The sequence below is a fragment of the Rhinatrema bivittatum genome, chromosome 11, assembly GCF_901001135.1.
Source record: "Rhinatrema bivittatum chromosome 11, aRhiBiv1.1, whole genome shotgun sequence".
Lineage (NCBI taxonomy): Eukaryota > Metazoa > Chordata > Amphibia > Gymnophiona > Rhinatrematidae > Rhinatrema > Rhinatrema bivittatum.
Genome location: NC_042625.1, coordinates 90,887,640 through 90,911,009, shown reverse-complemented (window position 1 = coordinate 90,911,009; position 23,370 = coordinate 90,887,640). Strand labels below are relative to the sequence as shown.

Here is a 23,370-nt window from a genome sequence, read left to right as displayed (position 1 = left end):
TGTGAGAATCACTAGTTCATAACGGTTAACAGATAAAACAAAATGTGTGTTACAAGATGGAAAACATTCATAGAAACAGAAGAAATACAAAGCAAGGTATCAAACATGAAGACGACAGAATTAAAGGGAATTGCAAGGGGGGGTTATTGTACAAGTAATATAGGTTATCTAAGTCATGGGGAACTGGATGTTTCAGTCAAGCAGAAGGTGTTTTTTAATAGTTAAGTTTTAAAACCATTTTTTAATTTTGTTATCTGTTAATGTTTGAAGTTCTGGCATGGAATTCCAAAGTTTTGGGCCAGCAATTGAGATCACTTTATCTCTAGTTGGCGTTAGGTGACAAGTCTCAAGTTTGGGATTTCGCGGAGGCCTTTATTCTTTGATCTGAGGGTTTGCAGGGGTTGTTGGGTTTAAAGCTTATTCATAGTGGATCGTTGTTGAATGTTATTGTTAGAACTTTATAACGAATTCTTGACTGTACAGGAAGCCAGTGCCTAGCCATCAGTATTGGGGTGATGTGGTCAAATTTTCTTGTGCCAGACAGTCTAGCTGTGGAATTTTGCAGAAGTTGCAAGGGTTTTAGGTGACTAGTTGGAAGACCTAGAAGTAATGACTTACATTAATCAAGGTTAGAGAAAATATGGGATTATAAAACTGTTCTGAAATCTGTAAGAGGTTTTAATTGGCTCAAAATCCGAAGCTTGTGGAAACCAGATTTTCATCAAGTTTTCATCAGTTTGGACCCCTAGATCTCTCACTTGAATTGGTGTTACTTTGCAACTTCCAATATCTATCCCTGGGTGTATAGTTTTTTGTAGATTGCGGTTCAACCAAATTATTTGTTTTATTGGGGTTTATTGAGAGTTTCATTGAGCAAGATTTTGTTAGGGGGATATAGAATTGTAGATCATCTGCATAAAGAAAAAAGTTTAAACCCAGGTCTGTCTAATTTGCATATGAGCAGCATGTAGATATTAAATAGTGTGGATCCTTGTGGTACGCCAGTTGTGCTTTGGAAGATGTCGGACGAATAATTCTTGTTTTATTTGGAATGATCTGTCTGTGAGGAAAATTCCATCAATCCCAATGCGTTTCAGTTGTTGGCAAAAGCAGGTTATGGTCCACAGTGTCGAAGGCAGTTGTTAGATCAATCAGGACTAGGCAGTATGATTAGTTTGAATCAAAACCTTGTAAAATTGGTTCAGTTAAGGATTGGCGAAGAGTTTCAATTGAGGATTTTTATGGAATCCAAATTGGTTAGGATAAAGTCTTATTGTCTTCAAGATGGTTTTCAAGTTGGTCAGGACTGCTTTTTCAAGTATTTTCGTAATGATAAGTTGGAGATTGGACGGTAGTTATTCCAATCATCAGGACTTCCAGATTTGTTTTTTTAAATTGGTTTTATAATTGCTTGTTTTAGACCAAGGGGCATCTAAACTTCCGCAATGGCAAGGTTGACTAGTGTTGTGATTGTAGGTGTTATTGACAGTAAAGTTGCTGGTATCGATCAAGGGGATGTGTAGCAGGTTTTAGTTTGGCAATAATTTTGCTTATCTCCAGTTTCGATATTCTGTCAAATGATCATTATCTTGTGCCGATCTTCTGTTGCTATCATAGGGTAGGAATAGATGATTTGTTGATTCAGCATTTTGATTTAGTGCTGTTGCGAAATCATTACATTAAGTTTTTGTAAAATTAGTTTCCAGTGAGTGATGAACAGAAGTCATTAATTAGATGAGTTTTGAATCAAAAATTACTCCATGTATTTGTTTTGCGTAATATTCTTTTTTTTTTTTTATCGTTGTTGTTTGATAATGGGACAGGTGAGCTTTGTATCTTAAAGATTCATTAGTAGGGTATTTTCGCCATCTTTTTTTCTAATGTTCTTAATGGTTTTTTAGCTTCTTTCAGTTTATCATTATACTGTGGTTCATTTTTCTCAGAATTTCTTTACTTTTGTTTGTAGTTTTTGTTTGCAGACGAACATAGCTCACTACAATCTTTTTGATCATGTTTTCCCACGATTATGGTCAAGATGACTAACATAGCTAAGTTTGAAAGAGTTTTAAACAAGTTCCTGGAGGAAAAGTCCATAACATTATTAGCCAAGTAGATTAAAGAAAACTATTGTTATCCCTGGGAATAAGTAACAAGAAATAGATCTATTTTGGGGATCTGGTGGGTACTTGTGACCCATACCGGCCACTGTTGGAGTCAGAATGCTGGGCTTAATGGACCTTAGTCTGACCCATATGGCATTTCTTATGACTTTAAACATGGATATTGTCTGGGATGCAGATCCTAACCTGTTGAAACACACTTTGAGCTCTCTAGTTGGAAAAGTGTAAAATAAATGATTTTTCTTTGAAATCAAGCCTTATGATTGAATATGTTAAAATTCCTTTGGTATGCATTCACATGCTATTTTGCAGATTAATTATATACTTAAATGGATCTGTGGTGATTAAGGGGATCTTAAGCACAAATACTATTCAGAATGTTTGCATATAGAATATTTTAATTTCCATTTGTATCTGCCACTACCCTGTGTAATTTAATCCTCTATAAAGTGTTAACCAGTCTTCTTCAGTCTGATATTCTTTAGTATTTATCATGTTGGAATGATCTGTTGTAAACAAAGGAATGCAGCTAAGGATGACAATATTTAAAACCAATAAGAATATTGTCATTCTGATGTTCAGTCTTCATGCTTATTCTTTCACCTGCCAAAAAATGTCTGTCAGCTACCTTAAATAATCTTGGGTGCACTTTTATGGCTGTCAGACTTCTGCTTCATACGTTTTTAAAAAACTTAAATACTTGGGTTTGGATAGCACGAAGACAGCAGAATTAAAGGGAATTGCAAGGGGGGATATAACTAAAACTAGGCTTCTTAAATTTGTAATCTAAATATCAAGCAGTATGTAATTGGAAGTGACACACAGTTTTATTTTTAGATAATTTAAAACTTGTCCACTTTCAGAAAAATTAAGTTGACTGCTGAGGAACTGATTTGAAAGAATGCTTTTCACAAGCCCAGTATTCCATTCTTCCCCATGACACTGCTGTTAGAATGCTTTTTGGGTTTTAATGATTTGTTTATAATTTGATATTTATATTGTTTAGGGTACGAGTGCAGAGCAGGACAATCGTTTCAGCAATAAACAGAAGAAACTTTTGAAACAGCTGAAATTTGCAGAATGCCTCGAAAAGAAGGTATTTCTTGGCTTTAATGTTCCAGTGATTTTGTATCTTGATTCTGAGTGCATTTCATTTTGCTTAAATCAGTTGTCCTTGATTGTCAGCAGCCTGATTGTCTTAAGTTTATTCTTTTATGGAGTGGAGGGGAATCCTGAATATTATTTTTGAGACTTTGGGAGAGAACTGGAAATACGTTTTGGATTGGGTGATTTCAAGTTCCCTGTACGTACCAGGATCAGTCAAGACTGCCAGGTTATTCCTCCCTTCCAGCTGATAGTCAGAGAAACAAACCAAAAGGACACCCCCTATATAACCAGGTGTGTGACCTGCAATCCCTCAGTATATCTCTGACTCCAGCAGATGAGAGAGACACAACCTGCGGTCCTGATCCTCGCCATATTACTCCCTATCTGGGGTACCAAGTTTGATTTTGGGGGGATCTTCTGTTGACTAGATCAATTTCTTAAAAAAAAAAAAAGAAAAAGGATAATAAAAGATTTTGTCAGCGGCTACTGAGTGTCCTGCAGGCAGGGCAGGGCAATGCCCTAAGACCCGTTTTCCTGAAGTTAGTGCTGCTGCCCTGTGAGTTGGGGGGAGTATTCATCAGTGGGCTGATCACCCCCCCTGATTCCCGGAGACTATTTATTCCTCTGGAAGGTGCTACCTTTTCATTTCTACTGGCAGGGAAGTTAAATTTTTTTTTTTCCTTTTTGTCCCTGCCCGCTGACTAGCACTTGCCTGCCGTCTCTCCCGGGCCTCCGGACGTGGTGTATTTATTCACTCAGCTGCCTTCCTTTCTTTTTCGCGTGCTTGAAATGCCGCGTGATTCCTGCTGTGGGGCTTTTGGAGAGCCGGTGTCTCGGCTCTCGCGTGATGGTCTCTGCTCCCGGTGTATTCCCGGGGGCGAGGGACCATCGTGGAGACCGTATGCACAGCGTGGGGGGAGTTTTGCTGCGATCGCGCGGCTCCGAGTTCGATTCGGCACCTAACAGGCAGAGGCCTGCCTCCCCACCGCATGACTTGGGAGCGGCAGCCATTTTGTCTTCTCAGAGAGCAGATGCAGGGCCAGACTTAGAGGGAGAGGATCTCCCTCCACTGTCCCTGCTGGATTTGAGCCCCCAGCAACCCCCGCGGTCTGCAGCTAGACGCAGACCCTCCCGCTGCTTTCCCTCTGGGGGGGCGCCCTAAAGCGACGACACCCATTTTCGTTGCAATTTGTGTTACTGCTCCATAAAGCCTATCTGGAAGCGGAGGCTGACTGGGAGGTGCAGGAGACGGCTCCTGCAAAGCAATTCAGACATGCTGAGGACGTGGGGGGTGCTGGACCTTGGCTCTCTTCCTCGCTACAGCTTGCACGGTTGTCGGGACCCTTCATGCCTTTAGTTCCAGTACAGCCGGACACCCCCCACATTGGATGCAGGCGATGGTGTGGATGGTACCAGCCCACTGGAGGGAGACGATCCACAGGTGCTCCGCCTGTTCCGTAAGGAGGAGCTGGATCAGTTAATTCCACTTGTTCTTCAGGAGCTGGAGATCCCAGCCCTGCAGGCAGCGTCTGATTCCTCACCAGGAGATGCGGTCTTAGCGGGGCTTCGTGACCCTCCTCTGACCTTTCCTTTGCATCCAAAGCTGTCCCAAATTCTGTCCCGGGAATGGGATGCGCCTGAAGCCACATTGCGAGTCAGTAGGGCCATGGAGAAGCTTTATCCGTTGCCAAATGAGACCTTGGAGCTTCTTAAGGTCCCGAAGGTGGACTCGGCGGTCACGGCCATAGCTAAGCATACCACGATTCCCGTCACGGGAGGAGCTGCCCTTAAGGATTTGCAGGATAGGAAGCTGGAAATTTTGCTTAAGCGGATTTTTGAGCTATCTGCCTTGGGAGTCCGTGCCGCCATCTGTAGCAGCCTTATGCAGAGGGCTACCCTCCGCTGGGTACAACAGGTGCTCACTTCCCAGGAACTCCCGCCGGAAGAGGCGGAGCAGGCGAACCGCATGGAATCGGCGGTCGCCTATACGGTGGATGCCCTATACGACCTCTGCATGTACTATGTCTTCAGCAGTTTCCGCGAGGAGGCTACCGTGGCTCCGCAATTGGTCGGCTGATGCCTCGTCTAAGTCTGTTAGCTTCTTTTCCTTTCAAGGGGAAATTGTTGTTTGGTGACTATCTGGAGCAACTTGTTAAGGCCTTAGGGGATAACAAGGTTTACAAACTTCCGGAGAATAAGCCCTGTTCATATCGGCCGTTCGGCTCCGCCCGGGGTCGTTTTCTGGGGCAACGTCTAGCAGGTGTGCTTCTTTTGCCACTCTGCAACCGGCAGGACGGTCACAGGCATGGCCTCATTCCTTTTGTGGCAGACGGCCTCCCCACAGTGGCTCCTCTGAGTTTCACCGCCAACAAAGCTCCCCAATGAAGACCCGCCGGCCCATTCCTCCATCCCGAGGATAGGGGGATGGCTGTCCTGGTTTCGCAAGGAATGGGCCAAAATCACGTCTGACCAATGGGTACTAGATATTATAAATCACGGTTACGCTTTGGATTTTGCTTGGCCTCTTCGGGATTTGTTTCTTGTCTCCTGGCGGGGCGCCAGCAAAAGAATCAGGTGATTCTTCAAACTCTGATTCGGTTGAAGGCCCTAGGAGCGATTGTTCCAGTTCCACCAAGGAATGTCGAACCGGTCGATACTCCATTTACTTAGTGGTTCCCAAAAAGGAAAGCGCGTTCTGACCTATCTTAGATCTAAAGGAGGTCAACAAGGTTTTAAAAGTCCCTCTGTTTCGTATGGAGATGTTACGGTCCGTCATAGCAGCCGTGCACAGAGGCGAAATATTTGGCCTCTTTGGATCTGATGGAAGCTTATCTTCATATAGTAATTCAAGAGCACCATCAGAGATTCCTGAGGTTCATGGTGCTGGGAGAGCACTACCAGTTTTGTGCTCTCCCGTTTGGACTCGCGACTGCTCCTCGAGTATTTACCAAGGTGATGGTAGTGGTTGCGGCCTGACTCCGACGAGAGGGGATCCTAGTGCACCTGTATCTGGACGACTGGCTCATTCGGGCGAAATCAGCAGAACTTTGCAAGGAGGCAGTTCAGTCGGTCAAACGCCGTCTACACTTGCTAGGCTGGGTAGTCATAAGAACATAAGAAAATGCCATACTGGGTCAGACCAAGGGTCCATCAAGCCCAGCATCCTGTTTCCAACAGTGGCCAATCCAGGCCATAAGAACCTGGCAAGTACCCAAAAATTAAGTCTATTCCATGTAACCATTGCTAATGGCAGTGGCTATTCTGTAAGTGAACTTAATAGCAGGTAATGGACTTCTCCTCCAAGAACTTATCCAATCCTTTTTTAAACACATCTATACTAACTGCACTAACCACATCCTCTGGCAACAAATTCCAGAGTTTAATTGTGCGTTGAATAAAAAAGAACTTTCTCCGATTAGTTTTAAATGTGCCCCATGCTAACTTCATGGAGTGCCCCCTAGTCTTTCTACTATCCGAAAGAGTAAATAACCGATTCACATCTACCCGTTCTTAGACCGCTCATGATTTTAAACATCTCTATCATATCCCCCCTCAGCCGTCTCTTCTTCAAGCTGAAAAGTCCTAACCTCTTTAGTCTTTCCTCATAGGGGAGCTGTTCCATTCCCCTTACTTTGGTAGCCCTTCTCTGTACCTTCTCCATCGCAATTATATCTTTTTTGAGATGCGGCGACCAGAATTGTACACAGTATTCAAGGTGCGGTCTCACCATGGAGCGATACAGAGGCATTTTGACATTTTCCGTTTTATTCACCATTCTCTTTCTAATAATTCCCAACATTCTGTTTGCTTTTTTGACTGCTGTAGCACACTGAACCGATTTCAATGTGTTATCCACTATGACACCTAGATCTTTCTTGGGTTGTAGCACCTAATATGGAACCCAACATTGTGTAATTATAGCATGGGTTATTTTTCCCTATATGCATCACCTTGCACTTATCCACATTAAATTTCATCTGCCATTTGGATGCCCAATTTTCCAGTCTCGCAAGGTCTTCCTGCAATTTATCACAATCTGCTTGTGATTTAACTACTCTGAACAATTTTGTGTCAATTATTTGATATTGATTTCCTGAAAGAAATGGGAAACTACGTTTTTAGAAAAGAAAGACAAAGACAAGTGATTGAACTTACTGGCTATAAAATCAGCGGTCATTCAGACCTCTCTTTGCCAGTTCTGAGGTCTTTGTCTCTTAATTATAAAATATTGTTGAAATTAATAAAGTATAATTTTTAACAGTGATTAACAACCTGGGGTAAATTATGATAGGTTTTCACAGTCTTGTGTTTGATTACAATTGGATAGTCAATTATGCCAAGAGCCAGCAGGTCCCATCTCAAATCTTGGAGTTTCTGGGCGCTCGTTTCGACACATCGGAGGGCAAAGTCTCCCTGCCTCAGTTGAGAATGGAAAAGCTTTATGACTCAGATTCGCTGTCTATTGGCCTTCCTGGTTCCCACGGCATGGGATTATTTACAGGTTCTTTGTTCTATGGCATCTACCCTGGAGATGGTTCCTTGGGCTTTTGCTCATATGAGACCCTTTACAAAGGGCCTTGCTTTCCCGTTGGGATCCCAGGTCAGAGGAGTTCCACTTACCCTTACCGGAGACTGCTCGAGTCAGCCTGGATTGGTGGCTAGTGCCGAACCACTTGCTTCGGCGGGTGGACCTCGAGAATCCGCAGTGGCTAATCGTGACAACGGATGCCAGCCTCTCCAGATGGGGGGGCGGTCTGTCAATCGCACACAGCGCAGGGGCTGTGCAGGCCAAGTGGTCCATCAATCGGTTGGAAACCAGAGCAGTTCACCTAGTGCTGCGTCATTTTCTTCCATTGGTTCGACTGCGGGAGGTACGGATCCTCTCCGACAACGCGACCACTGTGGCTTACATAAATCGACAAGGAGGAACAAGGAATCGGCCAGTAGCCTTCAAGGCAGACCTGCTAATGTCCTGGGCGGAACGCCATCTGAGCCACATAGCGGCATCTCACATAGCTGGAGTGGACAACGTCCACGCGGATTTTCTCAGTCGCCAATGACTAGAACCCGGAGAGTGGGAATTGTCCGAAGAGGAGATGCATCTTGTGGTGCGCTGTTGGGGGACGCCTCGGCCGGACCTAATGGCGACCCGTCTGAATGCGAAAGCGGCTCGATTTCAGTCGCAGAAGGGAGCACGGGTCGGAAGGGGTGGATGCCCTGGTCCTCCTTTGGCCCCCCGGCATTCTCCTCATTGTGTTTCCTCCGTGGCCACTGGTGGGAAAGGTGTTAAGGCGCATAGAATCCCACCAGGATCCGGTCATACTTGTAGCTCCGGAGTGGCCGAGAAGACCTTGGTTTGCAGACATGATCAACCTCGCGATCGAGGGCCCTCTACGCCTGGGTTACCTACCAAATCTACTGCGACAAGGTCCAGTATTTTTCGATCAGGCAGCTCGCTTTTGTCTTGCGGCTTGGCTTATGAACAGCAGCAATTAAGAAAGAAAGGCTATCCGGAGGCAGTGATTTCCACTTTACTTCGAGCGTGTAGGACTTCTCGCTCCTATATTCGGGTTTGGAAAGTCTTTGATTCTTGGTGTAGCGGGAAGAAGGTTTCCCCGCGGAAGGCCTCCATCAGTCATATCCTTGCTTTTCTGCAGGAGGGCTTAAGATTTGGCGTACAGTTCGCTCCTGGTCCAGGTATCGGCGTTAGGATGTTTGAGAGGTAAGGTGGTTTGGTTCTATTATAGTGGGCCATCCGGATGTAATCCGTTTTGTGAAGGGAGCCAAACGGTTGAGACTGCCACGGCGCGCGGTTTGTCCCTCGTGGAGTTTGAATTTGGTTCTCCGTGGTCTTTGAGGTTCTCCTTTTTGAGCCCCTCAAGCAGGCAACCTTGAAGGATTTAACACTCAAAACAGTGTTTCTAGTGGCTATCTGTTCGGCCATACGGATCTCCGAACTTCAGGCATTATCGTGCAGCGAGCTGTTCTTACGGATTTCAGACTCTGGTTTCGCTTCGGATGGTACCCTCCTTTTTGCCTAAGGTGGTTTCAGCTTTTCACGTCAACCAGACAGTGGACTTGCCGGCCTTTACAGGAGTGGATAGAACTTCACCTCGGTACCAGGATCTGCGGCGTTTGGATGTTCGTCATATCTTTTTGCGATACTTGGAGGTGACAAATCCTTTCCATATTTCTGACCATTTGTTTGTCTTATGGAGTGGTCCAAAGAAGGGGTCTAAGGCTTCTAAGACTACCATTGCGTACTGGTTGAAAGAGGCTATTGCCTCGGCTTACATATGTCACGGAAAACAGGTACCAGACGGTCTTAAAGCGCATTCCATCAGGTCGCAAGCGACTTCCTGGGCAGAGAGCCAATGCGTGTCTCCTCAAGAGATTTGCAGGGCAGCCACTTGGAAATCCTTGCACACGTTTGCTAAGCATTACTGTTTGGACGTCAGGGATCCACACGTGGATACTTTTGATGGCAGTGTACTTCGAGCGGGCCTCTCTGGGTCTCACCCCTCTTAGGGCAGCTTGGGTACATCCCAGCAGTTTGGACTGATCCTGGTAAATACAGGGAAAGGAACATTTGTTCTTACCTGCTAATTTTCGTTCCTGTAGTACCAAGGATCAGTCCAGACGCCTGCCCATGAGTATGTGAGAGTCCGTTCAGCTGATTGTATTTCCTCTTTGCAGAGTTTTTTCACAACATTAGGTACCGACACTTCGCCAAGATTGTTTTATGGCATGGGTTTTTCCTTTTCTGTTTTTTTTTTGTCAGTTACAGTTTGGATTGCACTAGTCAATGGTTATTGAAATTTACGTCGTTCTGCTTTGATATTCATTATACTGAGGGATTGCAGGTGGCACACCAGGTTATATAGGGGGTGTCCTTTTGGTTTGTTTCTCTGACTCCATCTGCTGGAAGGGAGTTTGGACTGATCCTTGGTACTACAGGAACGAAAATTAGCAGGTAAGAACCAATTTTCCTTTACCTTTTAAGAAGAACAGGTCTGAATTTTCTAAAGCACCCAGATCAGTCCAGACTGCTGGGTTATGCCTCCTTTCTAGCTGATGGAGACAGAGGAAAAACGTGAAGGGCACCCCCTCTTAACACGGTGTGCCACCTGCGTCCCTTCAGTATTTGTCTCCAGCAGATGAAGGTGGCAGAACCTGTGGTCCCCTAGCTTAAAAAAAAAACACAAAAAAAAGTTTTATTACAATCAAGGGTTTTTTTTCTAGTATAATTGCCTAATGCAGATCAAGCAAGTTATTGAAACAGCACTTTATTAAAAGAGAAAAAAAGGACTGCCACTCATCTGTAATTAAAATCCTTCTGTAGTTGAATTTAATTAAACATTTATTCTACTTTATCAGAAAGAAGTACTCTCCCCTTACTAACTTCTCATAAATGTGCATGTGGCATTGAATGAAAATAGTACACAGAAATATTACGATACTTAAGTTATGTATATCACTTGGTTAAAGTAATCTGTCCATTAACATAAGTTTGTAACTTTTGTAAACAGGTAGATATGGGAAAAGTAAACTTGGAAGTGATCAAACCATGGATAACAAAACGAGTTACAGAAATTTTGGGTTTCGAGGATGATGTTGTGATTGAGTTTATCTTCAATCAGTTAGAAGTGAAGGTAATACAGAGAAGATAATGAATCTAAATGTATGACATTGTTAAAACTATTTTGTTCAAAAATGTGAATTTCTGTATGAACACATGATACAGTAAGGAGGGTTTAAATTTGCAATACATTGTCAGCATAAATTCACTTTGTAAACTGTTAAGGATGGAAGTTTAGTGAAGGTGATAGTTTGCAAGCTACGCAGGTGAAAAAAAAATTCAAACTTACTGTTTTAATTTTGCTGTTACATGCTAAGTTACTTTGACAGCAATTTTCTAATGATGATGTGATTTATGATTTAAAAGGCCTGAACCAAAATGGAAGTTATTCCTTGCGTCTGAAGTATAGCACCATCACCTTATTAGGTCACAGCAGAGTGCGTGTCCAATGTCGCTCTGACCCAACACTCTTGATGATGCAGTGTGTGTTTTGGAGGTGAGTTGTGTAAAGTGGCCAAACAAAACAAAATTCCAGCAATGAGCACTCAGGCAAAGCTTTACACTGCTCTGGGGATAACTATTATAGACCAAGTTGTGTGAAGCACTAGAGATCTGAAGTGGAAGATCTTACCGTAGAACATAGTACTGTGGTTAAGTTAGACTGTTCAGAATAATTTTTGGTGGGGATTATATCTAATGTAGTTTAAATAATATTAGAATTGGTCTGTGTAGCTTATTCAGAGTAAATTATACTTTTTTTTTTTTAAAGCAGCAGTACTCCCAAAATCCATTTATTTTTATTGTTGCTATAAATCGATGGACTGTTGAAAAAAACAAACAAAATCTCTTAAGTGTTTTGTATCTATTCCTGAATCAATAGTATGTGAACATCTCCTGTTGAACCACGAACCACATCATAAAGCCAAGTAAATCAGCATGAGTCTGTACCAGTTCTTGGCAGAACCTCTTGCAGGTGCCATGCTTGTCCTTGCAATGCCTGAATAATCAGAACTTGGAAGAAAAGATGTGGCATAGCGCTCAACGTTTTACTTAAAAAAAAAAAAAAAATAAAAATAATAAAAAATTGTGTGTAAAAAAAAAAAAAAAAAAAAAAAAAAAGTCAAAGAAAATAACCAACTTATTTTGAGGACTCTACTTGGTGCTGCTGCTTTAAAGGAATAGTCATTTGTCTTTACCACTGCAGCCCAAGTGAGGTGAATTACACTAATTGGCTAGATAGTGTCCATGCTAGTATTGTCCTGTATAGTTTGCTTGGAGTTCAATCTTCTTAGGAATACTTTTCAAAGGAAACTATTTCAAATGTTACTTTTTTTGAAAATATATTTTAGTAAACAGAAAATTCTTCTGGGGGCCCTCTTGCCTCTTATAAGCAGGATATGCAACTGGGGTCGGGGGAGGACATATCTTTCTGGAATGAGTTGAATAAAAGCTAAGGTTCGTATGAGACTGTCTTTAGTGGCTTGTGTATTAGTCCATTTTAAGTGATTTCGTTTTCCCTGTATACAGAGCATGAGATTTAAAACTTTGAACATTTGATTTAGAACAAAGTTTTTCTTTGTGGTTGTGTACTCATTATTGCTTGTTCGTCTTTTACAATTTAGATAAATGATATAACATTAAACTCAAGGTGGTTGAGTTGCAGTAGGGAGTCGGAAGCAAGCCAAGGGAACATCTTTCTCTACAGGGGACTTGGCGATTCCAAACCCCCCTCCCAAGGGTCCATGAAGAAACAGAAGACACCTGGAATCTGTACTTTGTACTGTTGCGCTGTGCTTGTCTGGATCTTGTTGCTTGGAAAAAAAAAAACCCCTTAAAATTTAAAAGCCTACTTCCTTTACGAGACTTTGACCTCTTAACCCTTTGTGGAAAATACATAATGGTGGTCTACAGTTCTGTGTGGTAACTATCTTACCATGTAGTAGTGAGTGCAGTCTTGACATCTTCTATCTTGTGTTTTGGTGACTACTCAAATGCATGCAAAATTCTTTGGTTTTGTACCTCAGCAAATACTTCAGCTACTTTTGCAGTGGTAGAGAATTTTATATGGCTTTGGTCTGTTTTTGAAGTAAGCAAGATCCACATTTTTATCTTTTAAGGCTTTTGGAGATCATATTTGCAAAAGATTTTAAGTAGTTTTATATGGCCCCTATTCAAATTTTGGGCCCTCGGTCATTTGTGTAGCAGCTGCACAGTCCAACAAGTAGTTATGAAATCCACAAAGGATTAACAGGCCACTGATTTTACTGTAAGATAAGAGGTGGAGATAGTTTTCTTGCTAGAGCTGTGCTACTGAAATCACGGAGGAAACTTTTAAGATAGCATTTGTGTATATTCTAGTCATTGTGGTAGATATTTTTGAAACTAAATTTATCTTAAAACCTTAAGGACCTTTGTGTTCCAAGTAACCTGTATGTCTTTTGTTCTCTCTTTACAGAATCCAGACTCCAAAATGATGCAGATTAACTTGACTGGTTTCTTAAATGGGAAAAATGCCAGAGAATTTATGGGAGAGCTGTGGCCCCTGCTCTTAAGTGCACAGGAAAACATTGCTGGAATTCCTTCTGCTTTTCTAGAGCTAAAGAAAGAGGAAATAAAGCAGAGACAGGTAGGTGGCTTCTTTGCATGTTAGTACGGCTTTAAATAAAAACAGCTGAGATGCGTTGAGCATACAACGTTTTGAGATTGTGGTAGCATTGTTTCTCCGTAGATAAGCACAAGGTAGGCGACGTATTCCGAGAGTGAGTGAGTTAGTCTTTCTCTCAAACACCAGAAAGTTCAATTTAGCTTTCTGAGCATGCAGTGGGCTTTCCTGTGCCAGCATGCCCGCGTTAGAGTCTCCTCGGTCTATTAGCGTGGACACAGTGTCCATAACTAGATCTAGATCTACATACCCTTTGTCTTACATGCCTGGGTCCAGATTATGGCTCTTCAAGCTATGGCCCAGTGGACAAATGTCCCCAAGGCTGCTAATTTTCAGAGAACTCTTGTATCATATAGCACCCAAGTTCATCAGAAAAGACTTAAAACAACTCCAGGCTAGGTAAGTTGAGAGTTGTCTACGGCACCGAAAAAATACAAGAGCAGCTATTCCAAAGAGGTACAGTACCGAACCAAGTTGGAGCCAAGAACTGTCACCGCAAGAGGGAAAATACAGAATCTGAGCCAAGAGTCACTGAAAGAACGCACCAGGGAACCACTGGCGCAGAGACACCTTCATTAGAGAGCTCTTACTCAGAGCTTATTTGGGAAGGAAGCATGCAGAAACATCATGCAGTATGTTTTCACTTCCTACACCAAAAGGAGTTGTCAAAAATTTAATGTTCTGAAATTCTTCTACAGCAGCCTTTTACAAGAATGTCACGCGCTTGTACAGAGGTTATGGGAACACCTTCCTAAACACATACATGAAACAGGTGCCTACTCAACAAAAATCTTCAACTCACCCCATATTGGAGAAGTGGCAGAAGCATCTACAATTAAAGCTTCCATCCTCATATTGTGAATAGAGAGAAGAGCAACACAAATCTGAAATGGCTTCATATATGCAAATTCTCTGACATGTTATGCAGTTCACATGAATCCATTATAGTAGAATCAGATATACTGTGCCCAAATATCTTTTGGACTGAACACCAGAATAACCCAGGAGTTTAATACTACCAGACTCCACATACCCATATTTTCTACAAAAGATGTCAGAGGTATTGCCATTCAGTTTAGAGTAGGATTCAGAAGATAATTGATTTACAAGGTATGCTAAGATTCATCCAGCCACTAAAACAATTCAAAATGCAACCAATATATGACACATTAATGAACGCCCAAACTAAAATCTAGAAAACACCTTTCTCTAGATCTCCAATAGCCAAAACATTGATGTAAAGTATAGAATAAAGAATGCCAAGGGCATGAGAAGGTACAACACCCTCTTGATTCCCCTCTAGGGAAACAATCTTGCAAGCAAGGACTGCTGAGCACCAGATCAGAATGAAATATCTTTTTAATAACTTTTAAAACCTCCATGTTCACTCTAAAAATTTGCCAGAAAAACAACAATCTTTCAGCAAAATCATGGCAAAACATGGTCAATTTACCCTTGTAGTTATAGTGAAGGAGTCTTATCTGCAGCAGCAAGCAGGCTAGCATGGCCAAAGGCATCCGGTCTCAGATGATATCCACAAAGTGGCAGATAGATATACCTTGTGCAGGAGATACTTTATTTGGGGATAAGGTGAAGGAAAGTGTAGAAGCAATTAAAAAAAATCAAAATATACCTCTACAGTCTCATCTTCTCACCAAGAATGCACAACACCGAGAAGATTCAAGCAAAAAACCTTCAAGAGGCAATATTACTATTCCCAAAGGAGACAGCATAACATCTACTACTGTTGCAGGCAATGCCCAATCCTCCTACAGCAGCAACACCAGCCATAGTCACAAGATCAGCGGCCTCAAACACGACAAAATCGCAGATCCCAACAGAGACATAGCAAAAGCTTCCACAGAGCTCTACTGTTCTTTTGACTCCAGTCCAATCCACCAACAAAACCCATTTCTGGAGATAGAAGTAAGTCAAGACTACAATTTTTCAAGCATCACTGAAGTTAAATAAGACAAATGGGTTTTGAAAATAATAAAGGATGCTTTCTAAATCTTAAAAGTTTGCTGTCGCCAAACCCAACAGTTTGCCAGCAAAGCTCAAAAGAACAGCTCTACATGTTACAGAAGGAGTTGCAATCACTTCTTCATTCAAGCAGTTCAACTTGTTCCCAAATCGCAAAGAAGAATGGGATTCTATTCAAAATATTTCTTAATTTAATTTAAAAAAAAAACAAAAAAACAAGTGATCTTATTAGATCTTGGAAATTGACCATCTTTCTAAAAAATAGAAAGTTCAAAATGAATTCAATAGCTGTATTAAAACTCCTACAAAAAAGGGAGTGGCTAATATCCTTGGCTGTAAAATAATTTTTTTTTTTACCTTGGAAGACAGACATTACCAATACAGAGTGCTAAGTTTTGGACTTGCAGTAGTCTCCAAATGCCTAGCAGTTGTAGCAGCCCATACTTAGTTGGCTAATGTCAACTCCATCCTATGAAGCCTGAATAGAAAACACAAACCTACTTATATCAACAGTGCACTACCTCGGATTCCTAGATAATTATAAAAAATCTATATGCAGACTGGAGCGGCATCTGGAGTTCGTAGATTCACAGTTGAATGATAAAAGCGAAAGCATATCTTTCAATGTCAGCCAAGCACAGGAGAGAAAATTGAGGAAATGTTAACCAAGTTCATGAGACTATTAATGAAAGGGTGTCACCAGAATAGAAAGGGTGTCACCAGAATAGAAAACACAAACCTACTTATATCAACAGTGCACTACCTCGGATTCCTAGATAATTATAAAAAATCTATATGCAGACGGGAGCGGCATCTGGAGTTCGTAGATTCACAGTTGAATGATAAAAGCGAAAGCATATCTTTCAATGTCAGCCAAGCACAGGAGAGAAAATTGAGGAAATGTTAACCAAGTTCATGAGACTATTAGAACACATGGCTTCAATACTACATGTAACGCATTATCACGATTGAAAATGAGACAAGCGCAATGGTTTCTAAAGAGCAGCTAAAGACCAACTATACAAACTATAGAAACAAAAGCTGCATCACATCATGGATGGGGGAACACATTTCAATAATCTGTGCACAAGGTAAATGGTTGCAAGAAGAAGCCATGCTTCATATCGGTCTTCTAAAAATGAGAGCATTATTCAGTGCTTTTAAAGACATTTGCATTGTAGTTGAAAAGCAGAACAATCAAGTGGTTACGTTTTTTTTTAATAAATGGGGGAGTAACTGGTTTCTACCAGCTCTGCAAAGAGTCCATGGTGCTATGGATCTGGACAAGACTTATCTCAGCAATATACCTTCCAGGGAAGAACAACATAATAGCTGGAATAAACCTATTCATATCTCTACTCAATCACAAACTATCACTGTATGGTTCGAAAAGACCATCACAAGATATAGTAGCGCAGGATGCCTTTCTAATTCTATGGAATGAAGACATACTACTAGCAAAAACCATTCTAAAGTTGAGACAGGACAAGGAAAAAATGATCCTGTTAGCCCTGTTGGTTTGTGTGGTTAAATCAGGCTAGCAGCAGATACCCCTATAAAGTTACCAACAGTTCTGAGCTTGGTCCTGCATCTGTCTCTGGCATTAACAGCATAGATATTGAAAGCAACATAATCAAAACTCAGTTGCCAGGAAGAGTAAATTAAATTCTGCTCGCATCTAGAAAAAGATCGTATAATTTCAAATGGTGCACACATTAAGGAGAACAACCTTCCATGTATCCAACTTCTAAAATACTCCGATAAATGCTTTATCTCATGGACTCTGGACTGACCAGTTCCATCAGAGTACTAGAAAAGCATCACCATGATCTAAATTAAATTATATGGTAGCTACCTTGATATTCTAGAATATGTATAAGTATGAACAAGAATATGTACTTGTGGTGGTGTTGAATTAGCAGTTGAATGTGGACACACAGTGTATGATCAGATCATGAATATTAATACTGTAACTGTAAATCATTTTGATCTTTTGGGACGACAGTATATAAAACATGTAAATACATTTCCCTGTACGTACCTGGATCAGTCCAGACTCCTGGATTTTGCCTTCCCACCAGCATATGGAGACAGAAGTTTGACCGACTCTGCCCTATACCCTGAGGTGCCACCTACAGTCTGTCAGTATTTCTGTCTCCAGCAGATGGTGGAGGTGCAAATCCTACAAAAAAAAAAGAGGTTCTCCTCTGATTCCTTTTCTTCTGAATTTGTGTTACTACATAAAGCCTTTAAAGCCAGGAGGGCAGCTCGGAAGCACTCTGGAGGGTGTGTGGACCAGGAGCCCAGTGGTCTAGGTAGCCATAAGGGCAAGAGGTCTTGAGCAACAAAGGCAGCAGGGGATCCGAAAGCCAAGAGAGGGCTATGGACTTGTCCGTGGGAGGATTCATCATCCGAAGATTCGGAACAGGGCGCCCCAGAACCTAGCGGGGCATCTCAGGAGAAACAGCCGGACAAGGACCAAGATCTACCCACCGATCCTGGGGGTCCACAAATTGTGGAAGGAGATGACCCTATGGTGGTCCACCTTTTTTGCAGGTATGAGTTGGTCCCTTAATTCCTGCCATTCTGGAGGAGCTGGGCATTGAAACCCCTCCGGAGGATTCTCGGATGGGTTTGGTGGATCCGGTCATGTTGGGCCTGTGTGGTCCGACCAAGTTGTTCCCTTTTCATATCTCCATTACGGACTTTGTTCCGAGAGTGGGACACTCCTGACCTGGGTCTGAAAGTCAGTAAGGCTGTGGACAAGTTGTATCCCTTATCAGAGGAGGCGTTGGACCTGCTCCGTGTTCCGAAGGTAGATGCGGCGGTAATGGCTGTCATGAAAAAGACCACGATCCCTGTGATGGGGGCGACAGCTTTCAAGGATTTCCAAGATCGGAAATTGGAGGTGCAGCTCAAAAAGATTTTTGAGGTGTTGATGCTTGGTGTCAGAGCTGCCATGTGCAGTAGTTTCTCCTTGAGAGCAGGCCTGTGCTGGGTTCAGCACCTATAAAATAGCACTGTCCTAACAGAGGAGGAAGTGGTACAAGCGGGATGCCTCGAAGCGGCGGTTGCTTATAGTGCAGATACTCTTTATGACCTTTTGCGTACTTCGGCCAGGTCTATGGTTTCAGCGGTTTCGGCCCGAAGACCTCTCTGGTTGAGAAATTGGTCTGTGGATGTGTCCTCGAAGGCTCAATTGGGCTCTTTGCCTTTTAAAGGAAAACTGCTTTTTGGGAAAGACCTGGAGCACATGATTCAATCCTTGGTTGAGAACAAGGTACACAGTCTACCTGAGGATCGGCCAAAGACGAGGGGCGCGGTTTTGGCTCTCTCGCTTCCGGGGGAATCGGAGGTTCCGTTCGTCCCAGTCTTCTGGATCTTCCTTTCGACAGCCATCGGGAAGGCAACAGTCCTGGTCCCAGTCCTTTCGAGGCCGGCGCTTCGGCAGACCAGGGGCTCAGCAGTCCTCTGGTGGACTCAAGTCCTCCCAATGATGTGAGGCCGGTCCATTCCTCGGCTCCAGTGGTGGGAAGCAGATTGTCTCAATTTTATAAGGAATGGTCCACTCTGACTTCTGATCAGTGGACCCTCCCTGTGATAAGACAAGGTTGTGCATTAGATTTTGCACAGCGCCTCCCAGATCGGTTTCTCGTCTCCCCATGCTTGTATGTCGAGAAGCGCTGGGTGGTAAAGGACACATTACAGCGGCTCCTCGACCTCAGGGCAATTGTACTGGTTCCCTTAGTGGAACAGCGCAAGGGCCTTTACTCCATTTTACTTCGTGGTGGCCAAGAAAGAGGGAACCTTCCGGCCCATTCTCGACTTGAAGAGTAAACGGACGCCTCCCTATTCCATGGTTTCGCAAGGAAATTTTGAGATCGGTCATTGCATCGGTGTGAAAGGGAGAGTTCTTGGCGTCTCTGGATCTCACGGAAGCATACCTGCACATCGGCATCCGGTCTGACCACCAGAAGTTTGAGGTTCGCCATCCTGGGACATTTCCAGTTTTGTGCCCTGCCGTTCGGCCTCGCTACGGCACCCAAGACCTTTACCAAGCTGATAGTCGTCATAGCAGCACAGCTGCGGAAGGAAGGTTGCTTTGTTCTTCCTTATTTAGGCGACTGGCTAATTCGGGTAAAGTCAGAAGTGCTATGCCACGCGGCGCTTCGTTGGGTGGTTCATTTATTGGAATCATTCGGATGAGTGATAAACTTTGCCAAGAGTCACCTGATTCCTTCTCAGTCCTTGGAATTTCTAGGGGCCCGGTTCGATACACAGCTGGACCGGGTTTTTCTGACGGGGGAACGCATTACCAAACTGCAGGAGCAGGTTCAGAATTTATTGGACAAGCATCCTCCCAAAGTCTGGGATTATTTGCAGGTCCTTGGATCAATGGCGTCCATCCTCGAGTTGGTCCCTTGGGCCTTTGCTCATATGAGGCCTCTGCAGTCAGTGTTGCTTTCCCGTTGGAGTCCGGTATCGGAGTAATTTCATCTCCCTCTGCCTCTTGCAGACTCTGCTTGTTCCAGTCTAGACTGGTGACTCAACTCTGTCAATGTGAGCCACGGGGTGCTCCTGGAAGTTCCCGATTGGACGGTGGTCACTACAGATGCCAATCTCTCTGGCTGGGGAGCAGTGTGTCAGGACAAGTCTGTACAGGGCCAGTGGTTGAAGGAGGAATCTCAGTGGTCGATCAATCATTTGGAGACCAGAGTGATCACATTAGCTCTGCAGTCGAGACTGCAAGGGAAGTCAATCAGAATTTTGTCCGACAATGCAACCACAGTAGCCTACATCAATTGGCAAGGGGGAACCAGGAGTCGACCAGTGGCGAGCGACGTACAGCAGTTGATACTCTGGGTGGAACAACACTTAGTCAGCCTGGCGGCCTCTCACGTTGCAGGGGTCGACAATGTTCAGGCTGACTTCCTCAGTCGCAACTGGCTTGATCCCGGGGAGTGGGAACTCTCTCCAGAGGCATTCAATCTCATCTGCAAAAGGTGGTCCAGACCCAGCATGGACCTCATGGTGATGTGTCACAATGCCAAGGTTCCTCATTTCGTCAGTCGTTGCTGCGAGACAGGAGCGGAGGGAGTGGATGCCCTAGTTCTAGCCTGGCCACAGAATGTGTTTCTGTACGTATTTCCGCCATGGCCTCTAATCTGCAGTGTGCTGCAGTGCATAGAATCTCATCCATTGGAGGTGATTTTGGTAGTTACGGAGTGGCCGCGGCGTCCATGGTTTGCGGATTTGGTCAACCTCGTGGTGGACGGACCCCTCCGGCTGAGAGACCTCTCAAACCTTCGGCAGGGGCCCATTTGTCTAGAAGAGGCAGATAGCTTTTGTCCAACGGAATGGCTTTTGAAAGGCAGCATTTAAAGAGCAAGGGCTACTCAGATGCAGTGGTGGCTACCCTCTTGCGGTCTAGGAAGCCCTCTACTTCCCTGTCTTATGTTGGGGTTTGGGGAATTTTTGAATTATGGTGTATAGATCAGGGGGTAGTTCCTATTGCTGCCTAAATTTCGCATATTTTGTCCTTCTTGCAGGCGGGTCTCACGAAGGGCTTTTCATGCAGTTCTTTGCGTATGCAGGTGGCAGTTCTCGGTTGTTTCCTCGGTAAGGTTGGTGGAGCACAGTTGGCTGCGCATCCGGATACCGCTTGTTTTCTCTGAGGCACTAAGCATTTACGTCCGCCAGTCAGGCACCCTTGTCCATCGTGGAGTTTGAACCTGGTACTCAAGGCTCTGTGTGGGGCGCCTTTTGAACCAATGAAGAGTGCCACGCTAAAGGATCTTACGTTGAAGACCGTTTTTCTGGTGGCTATTTCCTCAGCTCATCGAGTGTCTGAGCTTCAAGGGTTATCCTGCAGGGAACCCTTCTTTGAGGATTTCGGATATGGAATTTTCATTACGAACGGTTCCATCCTTTCTCCCGAAAGTGGTATCCTCTCTTCATTTGAATTAGTCGGTGGAGCTCCCGTCCTTTCCGGGCTTAGATTGTACAGATCCCAAGTTGAGATATCTGAGAAAGCTGGATGTGCGTCGCATTCTCTTGCATTATTTGGAGGTTACTAATAGCTTCCGAATGTTGGATCATCTATTTGTGTTGTGGAGTGGACGCAACCAGGGGCACACAAGGCGTTCAGGGTTACGGGTGCTCGCTGGTTGAAAGAGGCTATTGCTTCGATGTATCTGCTTCAAGGCCGAAGGCTCCCGGTTGGGCTTCGAGCACATTCCACCCGTTTGCAGACAACTTCGTGGGTGGAATTTCAACAAGTGTCGCCACAGGAGATTTGTAGGACAGCTACATGGACGTTGTTGCACACCTTTTGCGAGGCATTACCGGTTGGATGTCCAAGCCCCAGACTCTAGAGGTTTTGGGGAAGCTGTGATCCGAGTGGGATTCTCAGGGTCTCACCCTAACTTAGGAGAGCTCTGATACATCCCAGGAGTCTAGACTGATCCGGGTACGTACAGGGAAAGAAAACTGGGTCTTAGCTGCTAATTTTCATTCCTGTAGTACCACGGTTCAGTCCAGAGTTCCACCCGTTTCTTTCCAATATTCGTTGTTTGAGTCCGCTAGTCCACTTTAAGAAGACTTTTTGTGCAGAATTACTTAGACTTTTTTATATGCTCAGGGGTTCTGTTTGTCATGTCAGTGAGCAGGTTAACTACCGGTTTCTTTCCCCAAAATTTTCCTATGGGGCTGTTAAAATTGTTCTGATGGTTTATTAGTTCTGCTTTGATACATATAAATACTGACGGACTGCAGGTGGCACCTCAGAATATAGGGCAGAGTCGGTCAAACTTCTGTCTCCATCTGCTGGTGGGGAGGCAAAACCCAGGAGTCTGGACTGATCCGTGGTACTACAGGAACAATTTTCTTTTGAGCACAATGGAGGCTTATAACAGTGACATTCAGTTTCGCAGCAAGCAGTAATATTGTGACTGCTTTGTTTGGTGGCTATGTACTATGTATGCATTTGCTTGCTGAGAATGCTAGATCAGTGGGTTATAAATTTTAACAGCTAGGTTTATAAAAGGTCTGTTCAACCTTAAACCTCCATAAAGTAATCAGCACCTCAATGGGACATAAATACTGTCTTCGTGTAGCTTACGTAGCCACCATACGAATAATTGGCATCATCGGAAATGGAAGTTCCTGGCATGGAAAATGTTTTTTCTAATAGTAATCACATCAGCAGGAAGATTGTTACAGGCCTTAGTAACCTATATTTGATATATTAAAAAACAGAGTACTCCCCAGAATGCACCCAAACTTTCTACCTAAAGTAATATCACAGTAACACCAACTTTTATTTCCTAAGCCACATATCACAACTGTGAGCACATGTTATCTACCCTAGACCGCAGAAGAGCCCTTCTGTTTATTTATTTTATTTTTATTTTATTTAAAAGCTTTTCTATACCGTCGCTAAGTTATATACCATCGCAACGGTTTACAAATAGGCACATAGACTAAGTAAATGTAGGATATCGTACATTCTAACAGGTGCCAATAAATTTCTACTTGGGCAGAACTCAAACACTCATGAAGTCGACCCAGCTTAAAAAGGTTCAGCTGTCAAATCAGACGTTATCCAGATGGTTAACGCAGTGTCTCTTATCGTAGGACCGTGGGTTTGGAAGTACCACTCAAAGTGAAAGCGTATCAGGTTGGAGCCGTGGCCGCATCGATGACCCATCGCAATCTGTTAGTAATCTAAGATATCCGCAAAGCTGATACATGATCAACTATATATACATTTACACAGCCGTGTCAGAGGTCACTGCGCAGCTGCTGACAGTTTGTGGGATCCCTGCTCGGAGACCGCTCTTTGCAGTGAAAAGCCACGTTATTCTAAGTGCCAGCGATCACTTCACATTTCCAGCTTTCCAGCACCAGGTTTACTCTAC

At 43.6% G+C, this 23,370-nt stretch overlaps 1 protein-coding gene across 15 annotated transcripts in view; it reads left to right on the top strand.

Annotated features, from left to right (window-relative positions):
- SRRM1 (serine and arginine repetitive matrix 1) overlaps positions 1-23,370 on the top strand; it is a 118,657-nt gene that overhangs the window by 1,338 nt on the left and 93,949 nt on the right. For 9 of the 15 annotated variants that reach the window (XR_003859197.1, XR_003859196.1, XM_029619832.1 and 6 more), the window contains exons 2-5: positions 3,127-3,216; positions 10,757-10,879; positions 13,262-13,432; positions 23,087-23,167. Coding sequence is in view for 13 of the 15 variants with exons in the window: in XM_029619832.1 (XP_029475692.1) it covers positions 3,127-3,216; positions 10,757-10,879; positions 13,262-13,432; positions 23,087-23,167 (465 nt within the window). In the remaining 2 variants the exon portion in view is untranslated. Of the gene's footprint in view, positions 1-3,126; positions 3,217-10,756; positions 10,880-11,172; positions 12,262-12,428; positions 13,433-23,086; positions 23,168-23,370 lie in introns of those variants that run through there. The other 6 variants (XM_029619838.1, XM_029619831.1, XM_029619834.1 and 3 more) reach the window with 5 other exon arrangements.